Source organism: Sceloporus undulatus, chromosome 8 (assembly GCF_019175285.1).
Source record: "Sceloporus undulatus isolate JIND9_A2432 ecotype Alabama chromosome 8, SceUnd_v1.1, whole genome shotgun sequence".
NCBI classification, from domain to species: Eukaryota; Metazoa; Chordata; class Lepidosauria; order Squamata; family Phrynosomatidae; genus Sceloporus; species Sceloporus undulatus.
The window spans coordinates 39488044-39516014 of NC_056529.1; the positions used below are offsets into that span (position 1 = coordinate 39488044).

The window sequence follows — 27971 nt, forward strand, 5'->3', positions numbered from 1 at the left end:
TACGCATTGGCACAAAAGAAAAGAACAAGCCTTTAGGAAAATGACACAACATGGTGTGGAATGTGCACAACAAACCTTAAACAAAGGCCCATGTCAGGCCCGTAAAACAACAACTATCCTCTCATGGGATAGTTTTGTTTACTGTGCCTTATAAACTTCTAAATCCTGTGGAGTTCAGCAGGCACGCCTGAAATTCTTAGAAGAGCCATCAAAAGCTGTCTGATGTACGGTGGCTTTTCTCTTTGCTTATGGTGGTTTGTATCCATAGTAAGTTCTCCGAAGTAGGACTTCACAAAAGTAGTCAAAAGCGAGGAAAAGGTGGCCATCCTCACTTTGTCAGATTTACGAAAGAGTCTGTGAAGCAGCAATGAAGCTGGAAACATCTGGAGGCACCCAAGCAAAATGTCTTCTCTGTGGAGGAGAAAAAAGAAAGCAAGGAGAACGAATTAGAAGAACAGAAATTAAGAGCAGGGAAAGGGGATATGGGATCACTCCAACATGTGGTTTCCAAAACAGGTCCTTCTGCGTCCTCAAGAGGAGGAATGGGGGGACCTATCTGAAACGTAGGTTGCCCACCATGGTGGACAAAGTCCCTGTGACATTCAGCCGTAGGGAAAGAAACTGCTCATCTGCAGGGTCAGTCCTTGTTAATGCATCTCAATGGCTCCATCTACACTGCAGAATTAACGTAGTTTGACACCACTTTAACTGTTGCAGCTCAAAGCTATGACATTCTGAGGCTTGTAGTTTTGTAAGAGAGCTTCTGGAGCCACAACAATCTACAATCCCAGGATTCCATATGATGGAGCCATGGCAGTTAAAGCAGGGTCAAAGTGTGTTAATTCTACAGTCATGCAATGTTTATCTGATATACCAAAGGTAGGATATCTTGCAAGAAACACTCCATGTCCTTTTAAAATAACTTGTGTATCAGAGGCAGGAGGAGAATAACATACCTACCGACTTTTGAAGGAATTCGCCAACCTGCTTAGCCCACAAACACCTGAAAGAAAAGGAACCGAGTTAAAGGCAGAATCTATCTCTTCCCAAGAAACCTCTTCCTCACACTGAGAGTAATCCCCTCGCTATCCCTCCAACATGGAGGCCAGAATACTTCCGGGACACTACCCTGGCACAAACGTAGCTCCACAAGTGGTTACACTTTTCCATAACTGTATAGTCTGCATTAACTTTGAAAGCAAGGAAGTACTCAGGTTTCTTTTTGCTAACTAACCCTGGTGATTGCCAGTCTTTCTGTAGAGAGAAATGATCAATTAATTTGAAGGTCAAATGAGAGCTACACGTAGATATGTAACCTTTGTCCAGTTGAACATAACTGGTGATGACAGGCATTATAAAGAATAGAAGGATTCTATGAAGTTTGAAGAAACCCAAAGGGACATCCAGTCAGCCCATCAATGGAGGAAATCTACAGCTAAACCATGCCTAACAAATGGCCTTCCAACCTCTGATTAAAAAGGTTAAAGATCGAGTTGAGATCTTCTGGAAGTGCCCACCACAAATCTTGCCAATAAAACTCCATGACAGACTTGTTCAGAGAGGATTTGCCGTTGCCTTCACCTGAGTTACTCCAGGTTGTTCATAAATAAAAAGCTCCTCATTGCATTACTGCTGCTGCTGCTGAAGACTAATTTGGCCTTTGCTGCCTCCTTGATGTGTTTGCTAGCTTTCATCCAACTTTCAGAAACGCAACCACTTACATAGCCAGGTTTTCCTTAATTATGTTGGTGATGATGATGGCAATGGAGGGTATGTTTCTATTGCTGGATGACAGGAAGAGGTAAAGCAGCTCACACACGTACCAAGGGCCAAAGTGATTCCACCTGAGCAACGTTAGAAGATGTAGGATCAGAAGCAAGCAACACACACAGCGGCATCAAGGTTTATCACTGTCTAAACATTTCACATGGTCATTCCAAGCAATTCTCAACCAGAGAGACTTTGGGGTTAATCTGAAGTATCTTTCCAAGATGTATTAGAGTAGGGGGGAAATGATTTACCTTGGCCCTCAATAGGTGAAAGGTAGTCTACATTTGCAAAGCACCTGGGCTTACTGTTCTTGCCTGGCCTTTAACCTCCAAAACTGCTGGTTGGAACCTGGGTGGGCAAAGCATGGCCCTGGGCCTACATTTATTTTGTTTTAAGATATAGTGGGTCCTTGGTATCCGTTGTGGTTTGGTTCCAGGACCCCTCATGGATACCAAAATCTGTGGATGCCCGAGTCCCATTAAATACAATGGGTGAATAAGATAGTGGTCCCTTATATAAAATGGCAAAATCAAGGTCTTCTTTTTGCAATTTCAATAGTTTTAAAAATACTTTCAATCCATAGATGGTTGAATCCATGGATACAGAGGACATACTGCATTTCTATATTGCCTCTCAACCCACAAGGGTACTCAAGACAATGAACAAATAAAAGCAATACAAAAATCAAACAATTTAAAAACACATTTAAATGCACTCCCAAAAATGTTTAAAAGCACTTTGGTGCATGCAGCCCAAATGTTCAGGTTGGATTTTTGGAACAAAACTCAGGAGACTGAGAAAAGGCAACTTACAAGACCAACATTTCCGCCTTCCGGCTCTGGAGTTCAGTGATGGTCAAGCCAACAATGGTGCGGAGGGTATTGTCTCGATGAGTCAGAGACTCCAGAAGCAGCCTCAGGGCCCAGATGTTTTTCTGCGGAAGGGGAGAAACGAGATGCAACCCTGGTACCATGTTCACTGGTGCACAACGACCCATTTGATGGTGCTTGCATGGGGAGCAAAGCTTTTCACACATGTTGTTACTGGGTGCCTTCAAGTCATTTCCGCCTTATGAGAATCCTAACACAAACCTATCATGGGGTTTTCTTGGCCAAATTTGTTCAGAGGTGGTGTTACCTTAGCCATCCTCTGAGGCTGAGAGAGTATGATTTGGCCACGGTCACCTAATAAATAGATTTAGGTTTAGCCAGCCTGATGTAGTGGCTTGAGCATCTGACTGTGATTCTTGAGACCAGGGTCTGAATCCTCTTTCAGTTGTGGAAATCCCTGGGTGATCTTGGGCAAATCACCCCCATCTCAGCTTAAAAGAAAAGCAACGGCAAACCTCCTCTGCATAAAACTAAAGAAATCCTAGGAGAGGGTTCCCATATTATTAGCCAGTGTGGTGTAGTAGTTTGAGTGTTGGATCAGGCTTTGAATCCCTGCTTGGCCCTGGAAACCCATAGGGTGTCTGTGAGCAAGTCACACTTTATCAGCCTCAGAGGAAAGCAGTGGCAAACCTCTTCTAAGTACATCTTGTCATTAAGTCCCTATGAGAGGGTTGCTACAAGGAGGCGGCAACTTAGAGGCACATAATAATTGAGAATGTGCATGATGCAGTAGTTTGGGGGCCAGACTAGGACTCCAGGGTTTGAACTCCCATTCGGCCATGGAAACCCCCTTCTGAGCAAGTTGCACGCTCACAGCTTAAACCTCTGAAGAAATCTGACCCAGAAAACTCTGGGATGGGGATCACCAGAGGTCAGAGCCAACTCGAAGGTGCATAAAATTAACAAAGACTGATCTGTTTTTTGTCATTTCTTAAATGGGAGGTTAGTTGCATCTCCCCCAGCCCTGAATTAAAACAAAAAATGAACAAATCTCCATGAATGGATGGGTATTATATAAAACAAGGGAGGAAAGTTAACAATAACCACATGCTTAATTCTTGCACAATCTATCTTGAGATGGTAAGCCACTCACAACTTACCCCAAAGGCCAACACAACATCCAGGAAGGAAGTCATGGAATGGTGATTGTGCACAATCATCTGTCGCACCAGCTGGACCACAAAAATGAGCCCAACCTCCATGTATGTCTGGAAGGAAAGGGCAAAGAAAGGAAGGTAGCACAGTTTAACTGACCCAATTAAATGTTAATAGAGTAAATAAATTGAAATCCTTTTGCTAATTTAAAAAGATGCAGGCTAGTTAAGTGGGCACCATTTTAAAATACTTTTAGCCTTTTTATGCAACAGGTGTAACTCTACTTTTTAAACAGGCAAACATAGCAAACCCAAACATCATTTTCCTCTCCAGACCTTCCCAAAATGGTAACAGGAAGTGATGTCACACCACATCACCATTTTGAGGGGGACTTCGAAAGGTGGTATTTAGAGAGCCAGTGCGGTGTAGTGATTTGTGCACTGGACTATGGCTTTGGAGACCAGGGTTCTAATCCTCACTCAGATATGGAAACCCCTGGGACAAGCCACACTCCCTCAGCCTCAGAGGAAGGTAAAAGCAAAGTTCCTCTTAAAAGATCTTTGTGGAAAACCCTGCAATAGGGTCTCCCAAAAAAAGAGACACCTTGAAGGCACACAACAATAAGCTTTCTTGTGCTTATCGGGCCTTCTATGTGGGTTGCGAACAAAAATTACCCCCCAAATTATACAATTTTTTAAAAAAGAGCCAGGGGGGCTGGGGGTTCAAGGTAGTGGAGGCTCCCAGGCCCACGCAAGTAAGTTCCAGGAGCCGCAAATCACTATACCATGCTGGCTCTCTGTCAAAGGATGGCATTTGCCCACCCTTGTAAGATGATGCCTGAGGTGATCAGTATCACCTAAAAAAGAAATCCACGAATTGCCTTGAAACAAGATCAGAAATGCAGAGTGGAATCCTAGGCAGGATGCTTCAAGTCAATCCCACTTTCCTCAGGAGGACCAACTCCCTAGTAAGTGTTAGAAGTGCAGCCCTGGAACAACGTTTTGCCTGTCCCAACTGAAAAGGGCTGCCCAAGATCCCAGAGAGAGAGAGAACTGACCCAGGGCACTGCCTACAGGAGATGCCAGGAGATGAATTGGGGGCACGCAATGCCCGGGTTTCCCCATTGAGCTCCAGCCCCTCCCCAAAACCTAATCTTTAAACTAATCTTGCTGAATTCATTTGCAAATGTATGCAGATTTATTAATCTAATCCGTAAAATCATACGATTAATTGATTTAACCCCTCCTAAGCCCACGGAATTTAACAGCTCCCTGCAGCTGTCACAACATGTTTGTAAAACTTTTGCTTCAAGCCTAAAAGACCATTAAGATCCACCCAAGCATCAATGAGCGGCCGAACGTCTTTGGAAAAAGTCTAGGGAATGGGCCGATTTCATTCATTATAAATTCATCCTTTTATCTTTTTCACGTGCTCTGTCTATGACAAAACAGAACTATTTTAAATCGCTGATATGCGCTAATGAGAGGCATCCACAGCATTTGTTCTCCTGCTTCAATACACTACTAAAACCTTCCTCTCCCCGTCTTCTCATCATTTCCCCCCACTGACTTCACCAACGACTTCATCATTAAAGTCACTACTATTTGATCTGAAATAGTTCCTCCCGACTTGCCCCCTACCACTAACCTCCTGGTACCTTCTATTAATAAACTCTCAGGGTTTCCCCCTATTTCTCTGGATGAACTCTCTATGCTGCTAAATTCTTCCAAACCTACTACCTGTTCTCTTGATCCTATTCCCTCCCGTCTCCTAATCTCTATAGCCCCTTCTCTTCTGCCCTCGCTCCTCTATATCTATGGGTTCCTTCCCTTCTGACTTCAAACATGCTCTCGTTTCCCCAGTTATGAAGAAACCCTCTCTCGACCCCTCTTCTTTGTCTAGCTATCGTCCAATTTCTCTTCTTCCTTTTCTTTCTAAGGTCCTAGAACGGGTCGCTTATTCTTGCTGTATTAAGTTTCTTGAAGCCAACTCCATCCTGGACCCTTTCCAGTCTGGCTTCCGCCCACGGCACTCTACAGAGACAGCCCTCACCAAGATCTCAAACGATCTCTTGCGGGCCAAGGCAAATGGCCTCTACTCTATTCTCATTCTTCTTGATTTGTCTGCGGCCTTTGACACTGTTGATCACTGTCTCCTGGTTGATTTACTTTCTGACCTTGGGTTCTCCGACTCTGCTCTCAACTGGTTTAAATCTTACTTGTCAGATAGATCTTTTGCAGTGGTCACGGGTGGTCAGACTTTGTCCTCTGTTCCCCTATCTGTTGGAGTTCCCCAGGACTCTGTCTTGGGTCCCCTTCTATTCTCTCTATACACACTGTCCCTAGGTAAACTCATCAGTTCTTTTGGTTTCTCCTATCATCTGTACGCTAACGACACTCAGCTATATCTCTCCACCCCTGACCTTTTGATGGGGCTTAAACAGCAAGTTTCTTCTTGTCTGACTGCCATCTCTCAGTGGATGCGGCTTCGGCACTTGAAGCTCAACATGTCTAAGACTGAGCTTCTTGTCTTTCCACCTAAACCCACCCTTCACTATTCCTTTTCTGTTTCTGTCGACGACACTTCTATTCAACCGGTTCAAACCCGCAGTCTTGGCTTCATTTTTGACTCTTCTCTGTCATTTATTCCCCAGATCCAGGCCACCGCCAAGGCCTGTAGATTCTTTCTCCACAACATTGCCAAGATCTGTCCATTCCTCTCAGCCTCTACTGCCAAGACTCTGGTCCATGCCCTAGTGGTTTCGCAACTAGATTATTGTAACCTCCTTCTAACAGGGCTTCCTCTTTCACACCTCCATCCTTTAATCTCTGTACAGTATTCAGCTGCCCGTATTGTCACATCCACTCACCGCTTTGACCATGTTTCTCCTCTTTTATCCTCCCTTCATTGGCTCCCCTTCCCCTTCCGCATCTGGTACAAGCTTTTGTTATTGACTTTCAAAGCCCTCCATGGATTGGCCCCTCCTTACTTATCTGAACTTCTTTCTCCTTACATTCCTACTCGCACCCTCCGCTCTGGTAGTCAAGGTCTCCTGTCACAGTGTAGGACTACCACTGCCCCCTCCCGAATTCGTCCCTTCTCACTTGCTGCCCCTTACTCCTGGAACCTTCTTCCCCCACATGCACACCTCATCACTTCTCTACCCAGTTTCAAAACTGAGTTAGAGACTATATTGTTTAGAGAAGCGTTCCCAGAGGCGAGCCCCTCTCTGACCCAGGAAGCCTCCTTTTAAGCATCCATTAAGAAGCCAAGCCCTTCCTCCAGTTCATCTGCCTTGGTCCAGGCCTCGGAGGTGGAGAAGATCTGCTGGACCTGATCCTATTCCCCACCACCACTCCCTTCTCCCTTTGTTTTGTGTCTTTTAGATTGTAAGCCTGAGGGCAGGGAACCGTCTGACTAAAAGATTGTATGTACAGCGCTGTGTAAATTTACAGCGCTTTATAAATAAAGGTTAATAATAATAATATCCATGAGGTTAGTAGTCTTCATTAAGAAACGGCCAGCAGACTAAGCTAACAGGTGACCAATTTATTTCTAATAAAACAAAAAAGAAACTACTCCAAGCCTATGCTAGTCGAAGTCCATTCTGTTCCCAGGATTTTTTGAGCTTTTTATTTTGAAATAGGTCAGTTTGCTTGTATTATATTTGGCTTGCACAGTATTACTAAACAAAACAAAAAAACCCTGTGCTGATTCCCCCCACCCCCCCAAAAAATTGAGGGTTTTGTGTTACTAGTAGGAGACTTCAGGCCCACAAAAGTTGGGTCCATGTATATGTGTATACACATTAAACACATATAAAACTCATTCAACCCATTAAATAAAAACATAATCTGATTGATGTATAAATAAGACCACACTCTGATTGAATTCATTTTTAAAACAGTCAGCAATAAGGTACAGTACTTACATCCCTACTATAGACTTTTTTGGGGAAAATGTTGTCGCGGAATCTATTGTAGATGGTGGCTTCTTTCACAACGTGGCAAGACTCGCTGATGATCATCTGCAAAAGAAAGTCACACCAAAATAACAAAAAAGGACCTCTGGAGACTCAGGCCCCAACCCAAGTGGAATTCTTTTTGTTGTCATTGTGTGTCTTCACATTGTTTCTGACTTGTGTCAAACCTAAGGTGAACCTATCACAAGGCTTTCTGCAGCTGAGAGTGTGTGACTCACACAAGGTCACTCAGAAGGTTTCCATGGCTGAGCAGGGAATCGAATCTCTGTCTCCAGAGTCATACTTCAATGTTCAAACCACTATGCCATGCTGGTGCTCACCAATTAATATATTCTGATTTTTCCTGAACATGGGTTAAGGTTTATGGGGAAAAACAGCTAATAAAGTTGGCAAACAAATAAAATACATCAGTGCTAACAGATACACACAGTGGCAAATTTATCAGGGGTTCTGGAAGGCAATTGTTCCTGACAAAGCACCCCCAAATCTGAGCAGTATGTGTATCCACATGTCTAAATGTGGTACTCATCCATTACCTCTTGGAAATCTCGGGGTGGTTGTTTCACTTCAAGGGGTAGCAGGGATCCATCCTCTCCCAAAATGGAGTGGCTGCTAAAAGTCCTGATGATAGCACTCCAGTATTGGGGCTGAAACACAAGATGGCACATTGTGTTACCAGAATCCAATGCGGATTTCCCAATTATTCCTCATGCAAATGCTCAGAACTGGCCGACAATATTTGTTATAGCCTTGATGTAGTTTTAGCCCGCCTTTCCCTCAGTGAACTGAATGAGGGGTACATCATCATCCCATCCTGAAATTACAAAATCTTAAAGTTAGAAGGGACCCCAAAGGCTATGAAATCTAATCCCATTCTGCCATGTAGGAATCCACTACTAAAGTACTCTCAAGAGATGGTCGTTCAACCTGTTTAAAGATTCCCAAAGAAGAGACTCCACAACTCTCTGAGAATATATATAGGTGTAGCTGTGTTGGCCATGCAACAAAGTACAGTAACATCAAACATCCACAAAACAGCAATACATTTACTGAGATAACCAAGATGCACAAACCCACAATGCAAGCTTTAAAACCTCCACTGACTTCTTTATCAGGCAAAGCTGGTACAAATATTATTCTTTCTGTTGAATTATTTTTAACACCTTTGCCTGATAAAGCCAGTGGAGCTTCGAAAGCATGTATCATGTACTGTATTTTGTACATTTTGGCCAGCCCTATAAATACCCTTAAAAGGTACTGCTATTTGGTGGGTTTTGGTGGTTATTGTTCCACCGCTGATGGCTACTCCCCCAACCCTGTGAGGGAGGCACGGCGGAGAGATTGAAGAATTGGCACACTTATGCATCCTTATTTTCAATTTGTTCACCATTCAGCAGTCCTGGGGCCCTTTCATATGACACAGTTATTGCACTATGATCCAACTTTAATTGCCACTGAGCATTCTGCCCTAAGGAATTCTGGGATTTACGGTGTAGGAAGGGGCATCTAGACTTATCAGCCATACACACACACACACACACACACACCAGGGATTCCATAATATGTTGCCATGGCAGTTAAAGTGGAACAGTGCTATAATGTAGTGTAGCTTTAAAGAGCCCCAGGATGTGGAGAGCTCTCCTCCCCCATACACAGCTAGACAGGGTTTTCTCTTAAAATATGACCCAGGCACCTCTTTCCTCACTTCTAAACAGCCGGTCTCCGTTGGTCATGGAGACAAGAGGGGGGAAAGCTGGTACCTCCTAGGAGGGCCCCAAGACAATTTACACTGCGCCTTCTATCCGTTTGGGTTAGGAGCACTGGGCCGCCTATGAAAGTGGAAAAACTGCAAATAAAAACACTCTTTTTTATTTTACTTGAGAGAACATTTCTCTAGGACTTCCACTGCAACACTATGGTCTACATCTGCCAGAAGATGACCATAGACTCACACTGGAGGACCTACAAATGCCTAGAGAAGTGTTTTCTCTAGAAATCTCTAGGTCCTCCTGTGCAACTCTGTGGTCAACTTCCAGCAGAATTGTGCTGGAGGGCCTCGAGATTCCTAGAGAGAACCTATTAATCAAATCGGCAAAAGCCAAAGCTGCAAATGCGAAGGGCTTGCCCCTTAGTGGGTGGAGAGGAGAGCGCACCCAGGGTCCAGGACTCTTAAGAGACCAGTGAGTAAGGACAAGGCCACCAGTTTGATTTCCTCATTTTGGGCCAGCAATGGTGGGAGGGGAGTGTTAAGCTTGGCAAGGAAATAGGTGCTCACATTCTTATACAGTGATGAGTTGCTGCAGACCAGCTTGAGTATCTGAATGAGCAGAAACGGAACTCGCAGAGGTGTTCCTAATGGAGAGGAAGAAAGGAAGGGGTAAAATCAGAACTGCTTTACTGCCTGGTGGACACATGTCAAGGGTCAAAGGGCCATTTCCACATTTCCCAACCCTCAACAGGCCTATGCCAGCACGCGTGTAATGTTTCATGTTTGGTGATGGCTTTTAGCTGTTTTGGGAAAGGCAGCATTTACTGATCAAAATGCACCCCTCAAAGGAGAGGCAGGCAATTGTAAGGCCTAAAATCATGCTGAACTTCTTTTTAACTGGGGGATTGGGAGGCTTTAGGGGACTTGTGGGGATTTCAGGGACCGCAAAAATGGGTCACATCACTGGCCTAGAAACTACAGTGGTCCCTTGCCTTCTGCGGGGGATCCGTTTCGGACCCCGCCACATAAGGCAAGTTCCACCTATGCTCGAGTCCCATTGAGGATAATGGGGCTTGTGAGGCGGCGTGGCTGCACGAGTGCCATGGGTACGCATGCCATTCAGGAAATGGCGCGGGGCTTCCAGCATAAGCTGGAAGCCGCGTAAAAGGCACCCGCGTATGATGTGGGAGCACTGTATTTTTTACTTGAAAATGGAAGGAGGAATCTACGGTCCAAATGGGTTGCAACATTCTCACCCTATGGGTGTAGTGAGTGTACCTGTGTTGTGTGCCTTCAAGTCATTTCTGACTTAGGGGGGTTTCTTGGCAAGTTTCTTCAGAGGAGGGTTGCCATTACCATTCTCTAAAGCTAAAGTGGAGAGAGAGTAAGCACCCAGTGGATTCACATGGCCAAGCTGGGATTTGAACCTTGGTCTCTAAAGTCATAGTCCAACACTCAAACCGCTATACCATGCTGGCTCTCCTAGAGTTGGTGCTAGGATGGCTGACAGAACTAGACAAGGAACCAAACGAAGGAATACGTGCCCACAGATATCCACCGAGAAGACTTCTCCATCTCTTTCCCTGAGGGAACATGTCCAGTGCGGAAGATCTTCAGGTACATCTCGAAATGGCTGAGGGAGAGGTGGCAGGCTATGCAGCATGTTTTGTAGTAGCAGTAAAAGAGAGCCAGGGCACCGCCATGGATGTCTCCACTTCTGCACAGGTAGAAGGGTATCTTATACATATGCTGCTCTAGACTGGATTGTGCAAATGAGACAGAACAAAAGGCGCACTGATTTGTTGCAGCAAAAAAGCAACAAGGAGTCTATGCTGACCTGTGCTATTTATAAACCAGGAGGCATTCTCATTTCTTAAGTCAAATGCAACTTGGAATAAATGAGAACAGCAGTAGATATTTTAAACCAGTCCATTCACTGCTACTTTGGGAGTCAGGTCTTAAATCCTGGGTTTTTTTGTCATTGCTTTTGAGCTGTGCATTTCTAGCTATGCTTGTTTTAACTGCCATAAGCTACTTTTGAGTCCCAAACTGGGGATAGGTGGGATGATAAATGACCATCATCATCTAATAATAATAATAATAATAATAATGCCACTCTACTTTTCAGTAATCCAACAAAATCTGTCTCAGACAACATTTTTCTTACTCATAATGAAAAGAACGTCATCATTGCCTGAGAATCCTCCCAAAAAGGATATTTCTTATTATTCTCCTGTTTAAAAATGTTGGGTTGCAAGTTCACCATTATGTTTCATCAGATGACCAGATTATAGTCCAATACTATCTATTGAGAGCTATAAAAAGCCATTTAAAACACTCACGACAGGACATCATGACATCTCACCGCTTTCAGATAACGAGCCAGCTCAATGTATCTGAGGAAGGAGAACAAAGTAATTAAGGCACAAATTAGCTCTCAGCAAACCTCCCTATACATTTATCTCTAAAAAGTGTGACAGTGGCTACCATTACAGTTTACTTTACAATGCTGGTGGCGATAGTGTTTTTATATATCTTCACATCAACTCTGACTCATGGTGACTCTCCTAGTTTTCTTGGCAAGATTTACTCAGAAATCATCATACTAAAAGAGAGCTGTTACTCTTAAAGATGTTAGAATGTTAGATGTTAGATCTGTCCACCCCTGACCTTTCAACGGGGCTTGAACAGCAAGTTTCTTCTTGTCTGACTGCCATTTCTCAGTGGGTGCGGCTTCGGCACTTGAAGCTCAACATGTCTAAGACTGAGCTTCTTGTCTTTCCACATAAACCCACCCTTCATTATTCCTTTTCTGTTTCTGTTGACAACACTTCTATTCAACCGGTTCAAACCTCTGGGCTTCATTTTTATCTCTTCTCTGTCATTTATTCCCCAGATCCAGGCCACTGCCAAGGCCTGTACACTTTCTCCACAGCTTTGCCAAGAATCCGTCCATTCCTCTCAAGTCTCTACTGCCAAGACTCTGGTCCATGCCCTAGTGGTTTCGCAATAATGATTGTAACCTCCTTCTAACAGGGCTTCCTTTCTCACACCTCCATCCTTTAATCTCTGTACAGTATTCAGCTGCCCGTATTGTCACATCCGCTCACCGCTTTGATCATGTTCTCCTCTTTTATCCTCCCTTCATTGGCTCCCCTTCCTCCTCCGCATCTGGTACAAGCGCTTGTTGTTATTGACTTTCAAAGCCCTCCATGGATGGCCCCTCCTTACTTATCGTACCTTCTTTCTCCTTACATTCCTACTCGACCCTCCGCTCGGTAGTTCAAGGCCCCCGTCACAGTGTAGGACTACCACTGCCCCCTCCCGAATTCGTCCTTTCTGCTTGCTGCCCCTTACTCCTGGAACCTTCTTCCCCACATGCACACCTCATCACTTCTCACCAGTTTCAAAAACTGAGTGGTTTAGAGAAGCATCCCAGAGGCGAGCCCCTCCTGACCAGGAAGCCTCCTTTAATAACCATCCATTAAGAAGCCAGCCTTCCTCCAGTCCATCTGCCTTGGTCCAGGCCTCGGAGGTGGAAGAAACTGCTGGACTGATCCCATTCCTCACCCCACTCCCTTCTCCTTTTGTGTCGTGTCTTCGAGATTGTAAGCTGGCAGGGAACCGTCTAACTAAAAGATTGTATGTACACGCTGTGTAAATTTACAGCGCTATATAAATAAGGTTAATAGTAATATAATAATATAATACTAATAAATAATCATAGAATGCACTTCCCCCCACCTATTTACAAATTTAAAAACAAACTTATGATGGTACCACTTGGATTATAACACTTTGATGCCACTTCACACGGCTCCATCCTATCGAATTTCGGGATTTGTTATTAGTGAGGGGCTTCTCTCTCTCTGCATCCAGCATCAAGCTCACGCTCTAAAGCCAAAAGACGGAATCCATGAGAGATTCTAACTACCTGCAATCAAATCACAAATCCAAGATTCCATACGATGGAGTCAGGGCTGCTGAAATGGTATCAAATATTGGATACACTTGTGGACTTACTGTCCATGGTTTTCCATTCTCTCGATCCGTGCCTCTATCACAGGAATTCTTTCCCAAAGACAATCCTTCTCTTTTTATGTGTTCTGTGACTGGTGACATTGTGTCCTTTTAAGACAGAACTCAGCAAGCCATTATCCCACTTTTTAAATTCAGGCTGGAATGAAAAGAAAGAGAATCAGAGATGGCAGAAGGGAAGCAAAGATGGCACCATTCTTGTTTCTCTCACTGAACCAAAGCAAGCTGGGCATGAGGGAGGGGATCCTCAGTTGGGCAGTTGGTACCATTACAGGCAAGCAGGCTTTGATCGCTTTCCCTTTGTCCTCTTTGCTATAGCAAATCATAATAAAAGAAGGGAGCAAATCAATACCCTATAACAGGGGCAAACTAAGGATAAAGAGAGTTTGGTCCGCGCATCAAAGGTCTTGGATAGAGGGTGGTAAGATGAGTCCTTCCAGATGTGGCTGGACTGCAACTCCCAGCAGCCTTAGCCAGCAGAACTAATGGCAAGCAAAGCTGGGAGTCTATAATCTGACATCATCTAGAGAGCCACATGAATCCCCCCACCGCCCCGGCCCTAGGAGCACAAAGAGAAATTGCTGCCCTCCTGGGAACTGGGAGGGGGAATTCTTGAAAATTTCCAACTTGCTCCTGAATCACAGCAGAAAAACTGGGCGTTCCTCACCTGCCCTAGCACTGGTTAAACGGGAACATGCTACCATTTTGGTTTATTATTCATTATTTAGCTTTGTCATTGAAAGAAACAGATATGCGGCTCCCCTCCATCTGACTAGACAAGTCTCCATCACAAAATGCTTAGGACCAGAACTGTTTTGGTGGAGTTTGGAAATATTTCCATATACATAATGATGCATTTTGGAGATGGGACCCAAGTCTAAACATGAAATCCATTTCTGTTTCATATGCACCTTATAAACACAGCCTGAAAGTAATTTCATACATCATATTTTTAAATAATTTTATGCCTGAGACAAAAGTTTGTGTAAAATGAACCATCAGAAAGCAAAGGGGTCACTGACTTAGCCACCCATGTGGACAACTTTGGATTTTGGAATTCCAGATAAGGAAGACTCAACCTGTATAAGCTAAACTACTATAAGCTAAGTTTTACTAAAAGTGATGCAGCTAAGAGTTTAAAGCAGAGATGCATCGCAGCCTTTTTGCTAATGAGATCCAGCACCCCTTTATAGAACTGGCCCCTTAAACAACTAATTCTTCCCGGACTGTCCCTGGCCAACAATACATATAAACCTGTACTGGCTACATTGCCATAATAGCTTCAATGGGAGTCCAAGAGCCACTTGGCTTGCCTCAGAACTGGGTCACTACCTTTTCCATCTTTTTTAATGCCCCACAATGCAATGCCCAACATCCATTAGCAGTTGAAAGAAACCTACCTGGAGATCAAATGTCGACAATACACTGGGAAAGGAATAGACCGGAAGAACTGGATCAACTTGTTATACACAGGCTTTGGGAAGTCATTCAGTATCAGTAGTCTCTGAAGTCGGTTCGTGATCCTGAAAGATCAGAGGAAGACCAGGATTACAAATCTGAACAACAACAAAATAATCTACAACAGGGATGGAGAAAGTGTGCCTGTTTTGAATCCCCTAGAATTCCTCCCCCATTTTTATTTTCTTGCAAATGTTTCAACCAAAGGATCACTCCTAGGCTTAGAAAACCCCAGGTAGGTCCAGGAATATTATGAAAATGCCCAATGTACCCCCTAAGAGAGTAGGAGGGCCTTTTCAGTAGGAAAAGGGAGTGATGTTATGCTACAAGATCCTATGGGAGTCTATAACCCAGTCTATAAGGCTTTACTGTCAAGCTTCCCTTTTTGGAGGAACATTTCCTACCCCTTTGCAAGGCTCCTTGCACTGATAAGCGCCTTAATATGAGGGCAAGTGAAAGTCAGGCTCAGTTTAAAAAGTGGAAGAAAAGGGAACAGATTTCCTCAAAGGGACTGATATTCTTCTTTAACTGGCAATTTGCTCCCCCATGGTTTGATGTTAAAGGTGAACAGAAGAGCCAAAATTAGAGTCACACGAGGGAAGGCATACTTGCATGCCCTCATTTCTCTGAAATTTCAAGAAAAGAAATAACCATTTTTTAAAAGAAAAAAAACATCAGAGATAAAAGCAGAACAAGAGACTGGTTTATCTCCCCCCTCCCCCCCCCGAAAATAGGGTGCATTTACACTACACATTTACAGCTGTTTTATACCAGGTTAACACCATGACTCCCTTGTATGCAATCCTGGGATTTGTTGTTTAGAGAGGGACTTAGAATTGACTGCTGTAGTTCAAGGAAGTGAACTAGAAATCTTTAGAAGACAATTCTCAGCACCTCGCTGAACTTTTCATATGGCTTCAAAATTTCCACAGATTTTACATCTCTACATTTTGTGAAAATGCAGTATGTTAATTGGAATGAGAGGAGAATATATCGCCAATGGAGTGTTGCTGAGCACTGGTCAGTCAGAGTGCCTTACCTGGTCATCAGACTAGACACAGTTTCGGTCAACTTTCCTGAAAGAGTCCTCTTTTTGAAGCTGATAAAAGAAAAGCAAAAATGCAACAAAATCCCTATTTTCCAGGATTCTAAAAACAATGGATACTATCCTTAGAATCATAGAGTTGGAGGAGACCACAAGGGCCATCCAGTCCAACTCCCTGAACTCTCAGTCATAGCATCCCCGACAGATGGCCATCCAGCCTCTGTTTAAAGACCTCCAAGGAGGGTAAAGACCTCCAAGGTTGTCTGCGAGAAAAAAATCCTTAAGGGTTCCAATACTACTACTAAGAATAATAGCAATAATGATAATAATCATACTATAATATGTATTATCATGTGTGCTTATTGTTATCGCTTTGTTGCGCAGTCCATGATGAGGTCCCACGGCTACGTTTGGCGCCAGGATCACCTCCTTCGAATCTGTAGGCAGAAGCTTGTGAGCTGGAGAAACATCTCTCCCCTTCTAGAATAACTGAAGGGAACAGTATAGACAAAGGTCTCTCAGATAAGGCTTTTATTCTTAGAAGACGTTCCGATATGGACAGAGCTATCTACAAACATCTACACAGTCCACTGTCCATCAAGCAGAGAAAGCCACAAAGTCAACTGACTCTAACCGATTCCATAGCCAAGTGGCAAAACCAATGCCAAGGCCAGCTGTCAAGGGAATGTTCAAATCCCCCCAGTCAGCACTTGAGTGGCTGATGACCCCTGGCTGGTGAATGGCTAGCCTGTTGCTATTAAATCCCACACTGTACATTTTATTATGGATGCTATATATCCCAACACTTACTATCTAAGTGCTTATTATCAGCTTTGGTGTTGCGCCAGCTATGCTCCTTCCTAGAACAGAGGGATCTACAGGTGGCAGTGCACATGCTGGTAACCTCAAGGCTGGACTTCTGCAATGTGCTGTACATTGTGCTATCCCTTGACACAGTTGGAAACACCCATTAATTCAAAACATGGCAGCTAGATTTATTGCTGTTAACATCTAGGCTATATTACTATTGTTTTTGTGTGCCTTAAAAAACATTTCTTACACTAAGGTGAACATATGCTGTATTGGGTTTTCTTGGAAGGTTTCTTCAAAAGAGGGGGGAGTTGATTTTGCCTTCTTCTGGGGTTAAGTGGCACTTGACCAGGATCACCTGGGGGTTTCCATGGCCGAGCAGGAATTCGAACCCTGGACTACAAAGTCATAGTCAAATGCTCAAAACCATATTACGCCAATAATAAAATAACTCCACTGGCTGCCAATTAAGTTTCCTGGCAAAGTACAAACAGCTGGTTATAACCTTTAAAGCCCTACATGGTTCAGGTCCAGGTTACTTACAGGACTGTCTTCTCCCATGTAATCCACCCTGTATACTCAGGTCCTCTGGAGACATGGACTTCAGTCAACCAAAACTAGGCCCACTTTACCCAGAGGACATTTTCTTCAGCCACCCCCAAACTGTGGAATGACCTGCATGAAGAGATCCATCAGCTCGAAAAGCTGCCTGACTTTAAATTAGCAGTAAAGACCATTTTCTTCCAGTAGGCCTATCTAGATTATTTTGAAATTATGGTTGTTAAAATGTTTATTAATGGATTTTCATATGTCTTGGCTTTTTATAGTCTTTCAATTCATTCATTTATTTTATTTTATTTATGGGATTCATATCCTGCCTTTCTCCCAAAATGAGATTCAAGGTGGCGAGGAAGAGGAGGAGGAGAATATTATAATATTAATAGAAGTAGCAGCAGGATAATAATATATTATTATAATATATATATAATATTATAACATGGAGAGTCAGCTGGTGCAGTGGTTTTAGTGTTGGACTACAATCTTAGAGATCACGGTTTGATTCTCTGCTCAGCTGTGGAAATCCACTGGATGACTTTGCGCAAGTCACACACTCTCAGCCCAGAAAACCCCATGATAGAGTTGCCATAAGTCAAAAATGACTTCAAGGCATATGGCAACAACAACACTATAATATACATAATATGCCCTATAATAGTCCAGTATTGCTACTACTAGTCATAACAAAAATAATATTTTCATTCATATTTTGCATCTTTTCCCCAAAACTGGGACTGAAATCTGCTTTCAAAAGTGAAAAGCGATACCGTTAAAAGCATTTACAAAGCCTTAATCAAAAATGCACCAGCAAAGATGGTCAAGCCCAACAAATCTGGAGAATTACTTACCAAGTTGGGCATTTGTGGAGCGCGATCTCTCTGGCGGCTCCCAAAAGCATGATGGCTTCTGTTTTGGGTTTCTCTTGTTCAGCCTGATTCAGAAAGTCCGTTACAAGATCAGAAACGGAGGCGTAACTAAAAAAATCCAAACAGTTTCAGTCATGGATTTGAACACTGGAATGGTTTTTATGACACTTAGCATGAAGAGATTAGAAAAAATATTGACACCAAAACCGAAAAGGTTTAATTTAATTTAATTTGGATAATTATATCCTGCCCTATATAATGGGATAAACTAATTCAAGCAAGCTATATAAACATATTGAACAATTTACCAAGTCAAAACAGCTTAACAGTGTGGTACTTCTTACTGTTGGGACCCCCTTTTATATCTACATGTGAATGTTGTGCCCCCCACATAGTATATGAATAAAAATATTTTGTTTATTTAGTGTGCATATTTTCATTCATACGTTCATGTATACAGTATTAATATATTAACATTTTATAAGAAAATTAATTCCATTCAAATTAAAACAGTTTATTTAAGGAAATTCAATATGTAACTCAACACATTGTACAGACAGGTTCAGAGGAGAAGGAATTAGGGCCTCCAAGTCTCACATCCCCCTGCAGGTCCTGTCTCACCTGTTTGAGAATCACTGGCTTAAAAGAATAAAATTGTTAAAACTGTGTATATCATTTATACTTGTGTATAAATTCATGTGTAAGTCAAGGACAGGAACATATGTGTCACCAACACATTTTTCTGTCCGCTGACTGGGCTCCCCAGGAGGGCAGGACATTACCTGTAGCTGACATACTGAGGGAGGAGGCTGCATGTATCACAATCGCCAGGGCCCAACTTTCGATGGCAGAGGCACTTTTGGCAAGCTGGAGGAAGTCTCTCACCAGATAGATATTTATTGTATTGCACTGAAATATCATCGGTGAATTTCTGCAGGAGCTTTCCTAAGGCAGAGAATAGGGAAGAAAAGCAAGAGAACTGTAAGCTGCCTGAGATCTTCAGATACATAATGGGATATAAATACAATGATGATAGTATGAGTAAGCAAAGGAACACACTCACTTTTAACCATTATTTCCTCTCCAAAACACACAACATGTCACTTGGAAAAGCTGCCCCTTCCCAGCAGAGATGGGAATGTGTACATTGCTTATTTCCAGGCCTCAAACCGTTTAATAAGTTATAGCTCAATAAAATGGCTCTTGTTTAATCCAACTAATCGTGTCTGCTCTTGTTATTTCATGGCTGGTCAATAATTGCTCCACAAACCTGGTATGTCTTGAAATAAGAGCAATCAAACTTTCCAGTGTCAGTCCTCATAAAAACCAAAAGGAAGAGATCCTCTGAGCATGCACAAAATCCTCCAGCCTCCAGAATCAAAACTAGAAATATTCACTGTTGGTGATTTGAGGTGGGGGACCTTTCCAGGAGTGGTGCAGCCTGCAATGGGTGCTTTTGCACAAGCACAGCCTTCAACCCACCAAATTTGCCCACCTCTGTCTTAAGAGCTTCAAGGTCACAGAGAAAGGGCTGCTGTTGACCTCAGCTCAGTCTCAAGATCTTAGCAAAGCAATTCCTAACCCGTAAGTCATAAAATAAATACTAAACTAACTAAATAAAATTCTTTAAAGCTCCTGGGCAGCTGTATTTCTGTGGCCCCCATCTGCACAGGAGCTTGTCATGGGAAAATCCTGGAGTAGTTACTTGGGGCACAAAGCCTGATTTTAGTCCACATCAATCCTCAGAATAAAGGGTTACCTATACATGATAGTATAATGTTATTTTAAAATCCTCAGGATAAAACTCTGCTCCAGAAGGGAACAAATGTCATGCGCCCCAGACTTGGGACTAACATGAAGTGATGTGGCTTTTGCCTTTTGATAACTGTATGGATGGGAGGGACCATCCTATCACCACTACCCCAAGCAACCATATGAAAAAAGGGAAGTGGTAGATGTAGCTGTCCAATTGCTTCTGCCATTAAGTAGCTCAAACCTTAGTGGCATTGAGGGACCTCCGCCGCTGGGCACCCACCTCCACGTTGAATGTCACCATCTGTTTCGGAGAGGTCCAAGTTAAACATGACAAGGCTCCCAATGAGGGCAGAGTTCCACAGATTCTTCCAGTACTTGCTCTTGTTGTGGGCATTACAGTGGCAAAGTAAAGGGGTCACCCAGTCTTTGCACTGGTGAAGGAAGCAAAAAGAAAAACCCAGCTTTGTTAAGATCTGTATCCCATCCCACTTGATTTTAAAGGCTCAGGGGGGGATCCTACAATTTCCCAGCTTTATAAAAAGCTTAATTCCAAGTGTCAATCTCTGGCTCCTCCAGCCATTTCCTTAAGGCACCCATAAGTGAAGACAATATACTGTAGGTGTAGAGGGATGTCCTTTAAAGACATTCAACAGCTGAATATGCTGTCTGGATTTGAAAAAGCATTAAAGACCAGTCTCTTCTGGAAGCCTTATACAGATTTTTAAATTGTGAATTTTAAATGATGGCTTCAAAATGGCCTCATCTAGGATGGAAAGAGGTCTCTCAGCCTCTGGCATTTGCTAGAAGTGTCATGCATTTCTAAATTGGATTAACTCAAAAGTCTTATCTGGGCCACCATCTTCCTTCTCAAAGAGGCCACTGAGATAACCCAGAATGTTCAGAAATATGTTGTCTCTTTAGAACATTAGATTAGCTAGGTGACTGCATGCCAGCCAAATCTAATGATAAGGAACTATGGAAGCTGTAGACCTAAACATCTAGAAAGGAGAAGGTTTTCTGCCCTCCACTTTGGATTGAAGCTCAGTTTAGCAAATGGGACTAACAGCAATTTCCTGGAATTTTCCTCCACAAATTGGTTTAATCCTTTTAAAAAGCCATCTGAGCCAGCAGCCAGAGTCACATGGCATAGAAGCGAATCTCACAAGTTAATCCCACATTGTGCTCAGAACATCCCTTTGTCTCCCCTGATCATACATCCAGCTGCTCTTTTTACAGTACCCAGTAGATGCAGGGACCTCAGAAATAGGACTAGGCTTTTAAACTACCACCGCGGTCGAAACATCCTTCCCACAGAATTTCAGGGGGTGACAGTGATACAAGGCTCTTAAAAGTGAAATTCGGGGCTTATGCACAAAACTGACTTTTTCAGGAGAAACAGATCTGGTCTAACATGCTGGACTTTTTGGTTGTTGTTGTTACTTGCTTTAATTTTATGAAGCGCTAACTTTTTAAAGAATCTTTTGCATGCTGTGAATGCTTGTTGTAACTGTTATAAGCCACTTTGAACCCCAAACAGGGAAAAATGTGGAATATAAATAGAAGGAGGAAGAGGAGATCATGAGGGTGGTTTTCTACCAAGTGAAACCTATTATAAGTCTTTCAAAGCACCTCTTGTTTACTGAGTTTTGTTCTACTTTGTAGTTGCTATTTTTAGCTTGCTTTTTTTCTTTACGTAATGGTTGTGTTTGGAATACTACTTTTCATCAGTTGACACTGGAGCCCAGTAAGCACACTGGGTGATATGCCTGGATTACCTTTGTCCTTGTTAATGTTTACTAAATGATTTTACCCTGTTTCAACTTGGTGTTGTTTTAATATGATTTACTCATTGAGGTTTTTAAAAAACCTTTGTATCACTACGTTTTTAGCTGTATCTTGTTTTAACCTTGCTGCCTGGGCTTGAGTGTTATGAGAAAGGCAGGATATAAATTAGGTAAATCCAACCTCTTGAAGGAAACAAAAGATACCGCACAAGCAAGAGTTGCCCATCACTCACCACATCTGGAGACAACCTTCCCCGTCTTACCTCCACGGCACGCTTGTTGCAAATGTAGCAGTAGCACTCGTCACAGGTCTCTGCGTTCTTCCCGAGGGGAAGTAACAACCCAAATTCTGCACGCCTAGGAGAAAGGAAGAAGGTGCCCTTAAGTTATCAGCAGCCTCCTCACCCTTCAGTTTGCATCAATATACCCAATAGGAAGTTCAGATTAGGTTGACTAGGTTGGCTTTCCCCCTAAAGTAACCCACAATCCAACTTGGGAGGACAAGGAGGTAACAGTTAACAGAACAGGGAGATTGTTCCCCAGTCTCTCTGCTATCATGGCATAAAAATGTACATAGGAGGTCTGTGGCAGGTAGGAAAATTGGAGGAGGCAATAAAACAGCTGCCATGAGCCACTGTTTCTGTGTTTAAGGCATTTTTAAAATCGCCTCTCAACCCACCAGGGCCCCCAAGATGACGCACGATGGATGTATCTATAGGCAGCCAGAGACAAAAGGAAATAGAGAACTCTCAGTCTGTTGGACTATGAATATCATGTGTGGCACACATCAATAAGAGATATAACCCCTGGCAAGAGCCAATATGGCTGCTATGCTACTTCCAAGATATTTATTTCAAAAAACAAGGATGGGGATCCTCTTCTCCTGAGCCAAGGTACGTACTCAAAGGGGTTGCTTGAGCAGTCATATCTCGCATGTGGCATCAGCTTTGGTCGCTTGCAGAAAGTAACAATCACCTCGGATTCTTCATCTTCAGCTTCACTCTTGTTTTCCTCTTTCGAAGGCAAACCTGCAAAAGGGAAAAAAAGACTGAGGACTGAATGTATATATTTTGGGAGCCATAGTGGTGTAATGGTTTGAGCGTTGGACTACGACTCTGGAGACCAGGGTTCGAATCCTGGCTTGGCCATGAAACCACTATATGAACTTTGGCAAATCACATGCTCTCAGCTTTAAGAGGAAGGCAATGGGAATCTTCCTCTGAACAAGGAAACCCCTCATATGTTTGCCTTAGGGTTGCCATAAGTTAGAAATGACTTGAAGGCACACAACAACCGCAACAACAACCAAGATTCTCAGAAGGGGAAAAGGACATCCTCATCCCATCCTTATTGCATGATTGCGATAAGGCTTTCAGAGAATGTTGCATTCATCCTGTCAGTGAAGTGCTATTGTCCACGATCACACGAAAGACTTTCAGACGACATCGCACTTCCCCTGCCATTGTCCCTATCAGTGAAGTGGATTTCTCCTATCATTTTTCTATTAACGGTAGCTTCCGTTAATACAAAATGACAGGACAATTCAACTTCATTGACATTGGCAGGACAAGTGCAATGTGGGACTGTCTTTTGCGCGATCGCAATAAGGACAGGAGAGCGATCCACTTCACTCCTGTTCCAATCCGATAATCAAAAATATCTTGGGAGTACAACAATCCGCTTACCTGAAGGCTCAACCAGCAAAACAGAACTCTCCAAAGAATCCTCTTTTTCATCACTGGCATACAAGATAATGCATTCCTCTTCATCTGCAGACTCCATGACCACAGGGCACCCAAGGACTGTGACTTCTTAGCGTGAAGATGGCTCAAGAGGGTCAAGCGCTAGGAAAAGAGAGAGAACAGAAGAGAGGAGATGAAACGAATAGCCGCCAATGCTAAACCAGCTGAGTTTTCAACAGCTGCTTTGCCACCAATTGTCTCAAAGAACCGGAAACACACAAAAAAGTAGTAAGGGTCCAAAACACATTGCAGAAATAATCCACTTTGAGATGGCTTTAAGTGCTGTGGCTCAAGGCTAGGGAATTCAGGGACCTGTAGTTTTGTGAGACATTGAGCCTTCTGCTGTCAGAATAAACTACAATTCCCAGGATTCCCTAGCACTGAGCCAGAGCAACTAAAGCAGTCTCAAAATGGATTATTCCTGCAATGTGTTTTGAACCAGTGAAAACTCTTGGTCAAGGAACAGAGAAGGCAAGCAACTCAAGAGCAATGCTCAGAGTGTTGTGTTTTTCCAGAGAAGATCGGGTGCAGAACTTAGCATTTGGGGAAAGGCCAACTGAGTCACAAAGCAAGAACAGCTATAAAGTTGCAGTTAAAACCAGAATTTTATTAGGCATATTTGGAGATGAGCTTGGAGGTGAACATGAGAAGACTGTATTTTATATGGTTTCCCTTGCGCAAATGTGTTACGCTCAAAAATGGAAATGTGAGGACATCCCAACCAAAGAAGAACGGTTGTTGAAACTATCTGATGGGATTGAGATGGATATATTAATGCAGGCGCTAAGAGGCAGAACTAAGGAACAATTTGCTCAAAGAGAGGGGAAAAGTACCATATATACTGTGCTGTACGTCAAGAAATTTATGCCCAAAAATTCAATAGAGAATGGATCCACAGATTAAACATCTGAATAAGAAAGTCAAACTGAACATTGATTAGACAAATGTTGGTGGGAAGGAAATTAGTATGAAAGAGTTAGCGTGAATGGGATTTGAAGGAAGATAAATAGGTAAAGAAAATGGAATGGGAAAGAAGAATAGTTGAAGAAGAAGATATAGTAAGTGTGAGATGGAAAGGTTTCAGTAGTCAATGTCTAGTTCCCCTGAATACACCCATCCCTCCATATCTGCGGATTTGATTATTCACGGATTTGATTAATATGTTCTCTCTAGGAATATCTAGGTCATCCAGTGCAACTCTATGGTCAACTTTAACTAAAAGTTGCACTGAAAGACCTAGAGATTCCTAGAGAGAATACTCTACTAGGCTTTTGTACCTCCTCCGGTACAACTCTATGGTCAGTGTCTGTCGGATGTTGACCACAGAGTTGCCCTGGAGGACCTAGAGATTCCTAGAGAGGTGTCCTCTCTGGTAGAAACCTGGTGCTTTTGTTATTTGCGGTTTTTCCATATTCACAGGGGTCTTGTGCCCCTAACCCTAGTGAATGTGGAGGGACAAGTGTATAATGAGAAAAAGACCCAAAAGGTGAACTTTAGCGAGAGAAAATGCTGAAGAATTGTTTTCCATGATGGGGTAAAAAGGGCAGAGCGACCTCTTTGACTTGTGGCAGTTAGACTTCTAGAATCAGTATTTAGTTCATATACATGAAATAAATGTAGTAAAATATAGTGAACCAAAGTGGGCACATAGAAAGAAAGCTGGAACTGAGAGAGGAGTGCTAGAATGCAGGTTGATACTTTGGAGGACATTTGTTCATCAAGGCGCCTGCAGCTGGCTCTGAAACCATAATAACTTAAAGATAAGAGATGTAGCTTTTCGGGTAACATCAGAACTGATAAGGGAAGAAAGAACGTGTCCACGAGGGTCTCCAATGGATCATTTGATGTATGCTTGTATCTGTTTTCTGATTGTAGGAAATCCTATATGTGTCAATTTTACTATAGCCAATGAAATGTACTAAAAAGATTTCTTTGTTTAAACACCTATAAAAAGCAATGAACTTGGTTTGTTCGAGGCCTCAGCGTTTTTGTTGGAATAGCAAATCCCAAGCTGAGGACCGTTGGCTAGCAATAGAGCTGCTTCTCTTGATCAAACTGGGCCTTCTCCACTGGTTTAAGAACCCAATATCAGATCAGAATTAGTTTGACTGGTATCTGCTGCAGACTGGTGCCTGGTGCTTTGCTTTGAATCAAAATGATGGATGCTGGTTTAAAAAACGGTGTAAGTACAAGGTTGAGAGAGATAAATGGAGCCCTTTAGTAATAACAAGATTGATAAGAGAAAAGACAGAATGTGGCACAGGGGCTCTAATGACCAAATACTCTTTACTGTGATTGAAGGATTTTCCATATGTTTAAGCCGTTTGTATCCAATAGAATCTGCCACAGAGCTGCCTTTATTTGCTGCCTATAAGCAGGAGGGCTTTACTTGGATTCCGGATCTCAGATATTGATTGGGATGGCAACCCTAAGCTGAGATCTGGTTTGGGATCTCAGATATTGATTGGGATGGCAACGCTAAAACGAGATCTGATTTGGGATCTCAGATATTGATTGGGATGGCAACCCTAAACCGAGATCTGATTTGGGATCTCAGATATTGATTGGGATGGCAACCCTAAACCAAGATCTGATTTGGGATCTCAGATATTGATTGGGATGGCAACCCTCAACCGAGATCTTGCCAGCAATAAACCAATTCTTTATCAAACTGGGTCTTCTTTTGCTTGTTTTTCTGTTCTGTTCGAGGTCCCGTCCCTTGAATTGGATTATTAATATTGAAATCTATTAGAAGCGTAGAGGGTTAGAGTAGGTAGAAGACGGTTCCAGCAGGGATGCATTGGATAGAATTAAGGCTAGATTACCGTATCTACTCGACTATAAATCAACCTCATGTATAAGTCGAGGGCAAGTTTTAAGGGCAAAATTATGGATTTTGATATGACCCTTGGATAAGTCAAGGGTAAAACTTAGGTTCATGCAACAAAGGACCCAAATGATGAAGCAAAGGAAAACAATGCCAAAGAACCTACAAAATTATGGCAGGCATAATGATTTTGTCTCACACTAAAGGCTGGATGGAAGAGAGAATAGAGGGAGGTCTGTGCTTCCAGGGCAGATTGCACTCTTGCCTTTCGCCAGGGGATGCTTCCCTTTTTATAAGGGTTAAAGGGTAGTATTTACATTGTCCCATGGATCAGTCGACCTAGGTTTTGGGGGTTAACTTTTTGACTAAAATTTCTAGACTTATACTTGAGTATATACAGTAAATAAGAGCAGATTAAATATGGACTCAGAGGTTAGAAAGACAGAAGGAAGGGAATAAGATGCAGGTAAACAGAGGAAGAGATGAAGGGATATTCAGGGAAGCCTTCCCAGGCATTGAAGAACTGTGATCTGTTACTGGATATGTTTATTGATTAGTCAACTGAGCGTTTCAATATGTGATTTGATCATTTGTTATGTGATATTCAATCATTTGATACGTAATATTCAATGTTTTTAATTAACCTTTATTAGGCATAGAAGAACAACATGCATTTACAATAAATCTTCAGGACCGTTATTAAAATTTGAGCCAGTGGTTCCCAACCTTTGGTCCTCCAGATGTTTTGGACTTCAGCTCCCAGAATTCCATGCTGTTGGTCAAGCTAGCTGGGGCTTCTGGGAGTTGAAGTCCAAAACACTTGGAGGACCAAAGGTTGGGAATCACAGGTTTCAGCCATGATCTTGTTGCCTCCACCAGACAAATGTTTTGTCGCTTGCGTATTTTATCTAACGCTATCTTCTATTATTATTATTATCTATTGTTTTCTATGTATTTATTCCTCTGCTGTTGGCAGGTTTCATCGTTATCCGTTTTGTAAACTGTATGTAGAGCGCAGTGTAAATAAAGCTTAATAGTAACGATAACAATGAAGGCCAAATGGAGGAGAGAGCCAAGAAAGGCTTGGATGCTTCCGATGGGTCTTTCGGGAGCTGAAAAACAAGAAGGTCAGGCTGTCCTTTTATATCATTCGGATCACATTGCTTTGCTCTTTATGGATAAAGGAAGGAGGGGGGAGTCTCAGTCTGTGTGTCTTTGTGTCTTTGTAAGGATTGCGACTGAATGGAGTTGTGGTTTTTTAAATAACAAAACAAAACAACGCACAAACAGCCATTCTCCACAATTCACTCACTTTCTGCCCAATAACAGAGTCAGGGTTTTGTCCTCAACACAAACGCAACACACGCAACAAACACTCACACTGAAAACCCATACAAACACAACACATGCAAACACAACAATCACAACAAACACTCACACTGACAACACATGCAAACACAACACACACACTCACAACGCTTACAAACGCACCGCACACAAACACTCCCCGCGCACCACAAGGACACTGGCAACCGCCACAAACCTCTTCCGGCCTCTGCCTGACCCGCCCCTCCAGGAACCCTCTTCCGTTCCTTCAATTTCCGCGCCAATCGCTCCCGACGACGTCACTTCCGGTCGCCCGC

The 27971-nt window shown here is 42.9% G+C and overlaps 1 protein-coding gene across 7 annotated transcripts; it reads right to left on the reverse strand.

Moving 5' to 3' along the window:
* Positions 1 to 68: 68 nt before the first annotated feature.
* Positions 69 to 27969, reverse strand: LOC121937496. Of its 7 annotated transcripts, none has more exons than XR_006105149.1 (12): positions 27872 to 27969; positions 23445 to 23603; positions 22661 to 22787; positions 22023 to 22116; positions 20256 to 20406; positions 19003 to 19165; positions 18203 to 18328; positions 15981 to 16040; positions 14884 to 15006; positions 13469 to 13622; positions 11811 to 11841; positions 11066 to 11204 (listed from the first exon to the last, which is right to left on the reverse strand). XR_006105149.1 is itself a non-coding variant. In XM_042480716.1 (11 exons), the coding sequence occupies exons 1-11, from the start codon at positions 13483 to 13485 to the stop codon at positions 343 to 345; spliced, it is 993 nt and encodes a 330-aa protein (XP_042336650.1). In that variant the 5' UTR covers positions 13486 to 13603; the 3' UTR covers positions 69 to 342. The 7 variants fall into 7 exon arrangements, 4 of the variants coding, with proteins under 4 accessions (XP_042336650.1, XP_042336649.1, XP_042336652.1 ...); XR_006105150.1 differs by having other exon boundaries at positions 11082 to 11162; XM_042480716.1 differs by lacking the exons at positions 14884 to 15006; positions 15981 to 16040; positions 18203 to 18328; ... (4 more) ...; positions 23445 to 23603; positions 27872 to 27969 and adding exons at positions 69 to 411; positions 961 to 1003; positions 1722 to 1844; ... (3 more) ...; positions 8274 to 8384; positions 10013 to 10089 and having other exon boundaries at positions 10990 to 11162; positions 11788 to 11841; positions 13469 to 13603.
* Positions 27970 to 27971: the final 2 nt, after the last annotated feature.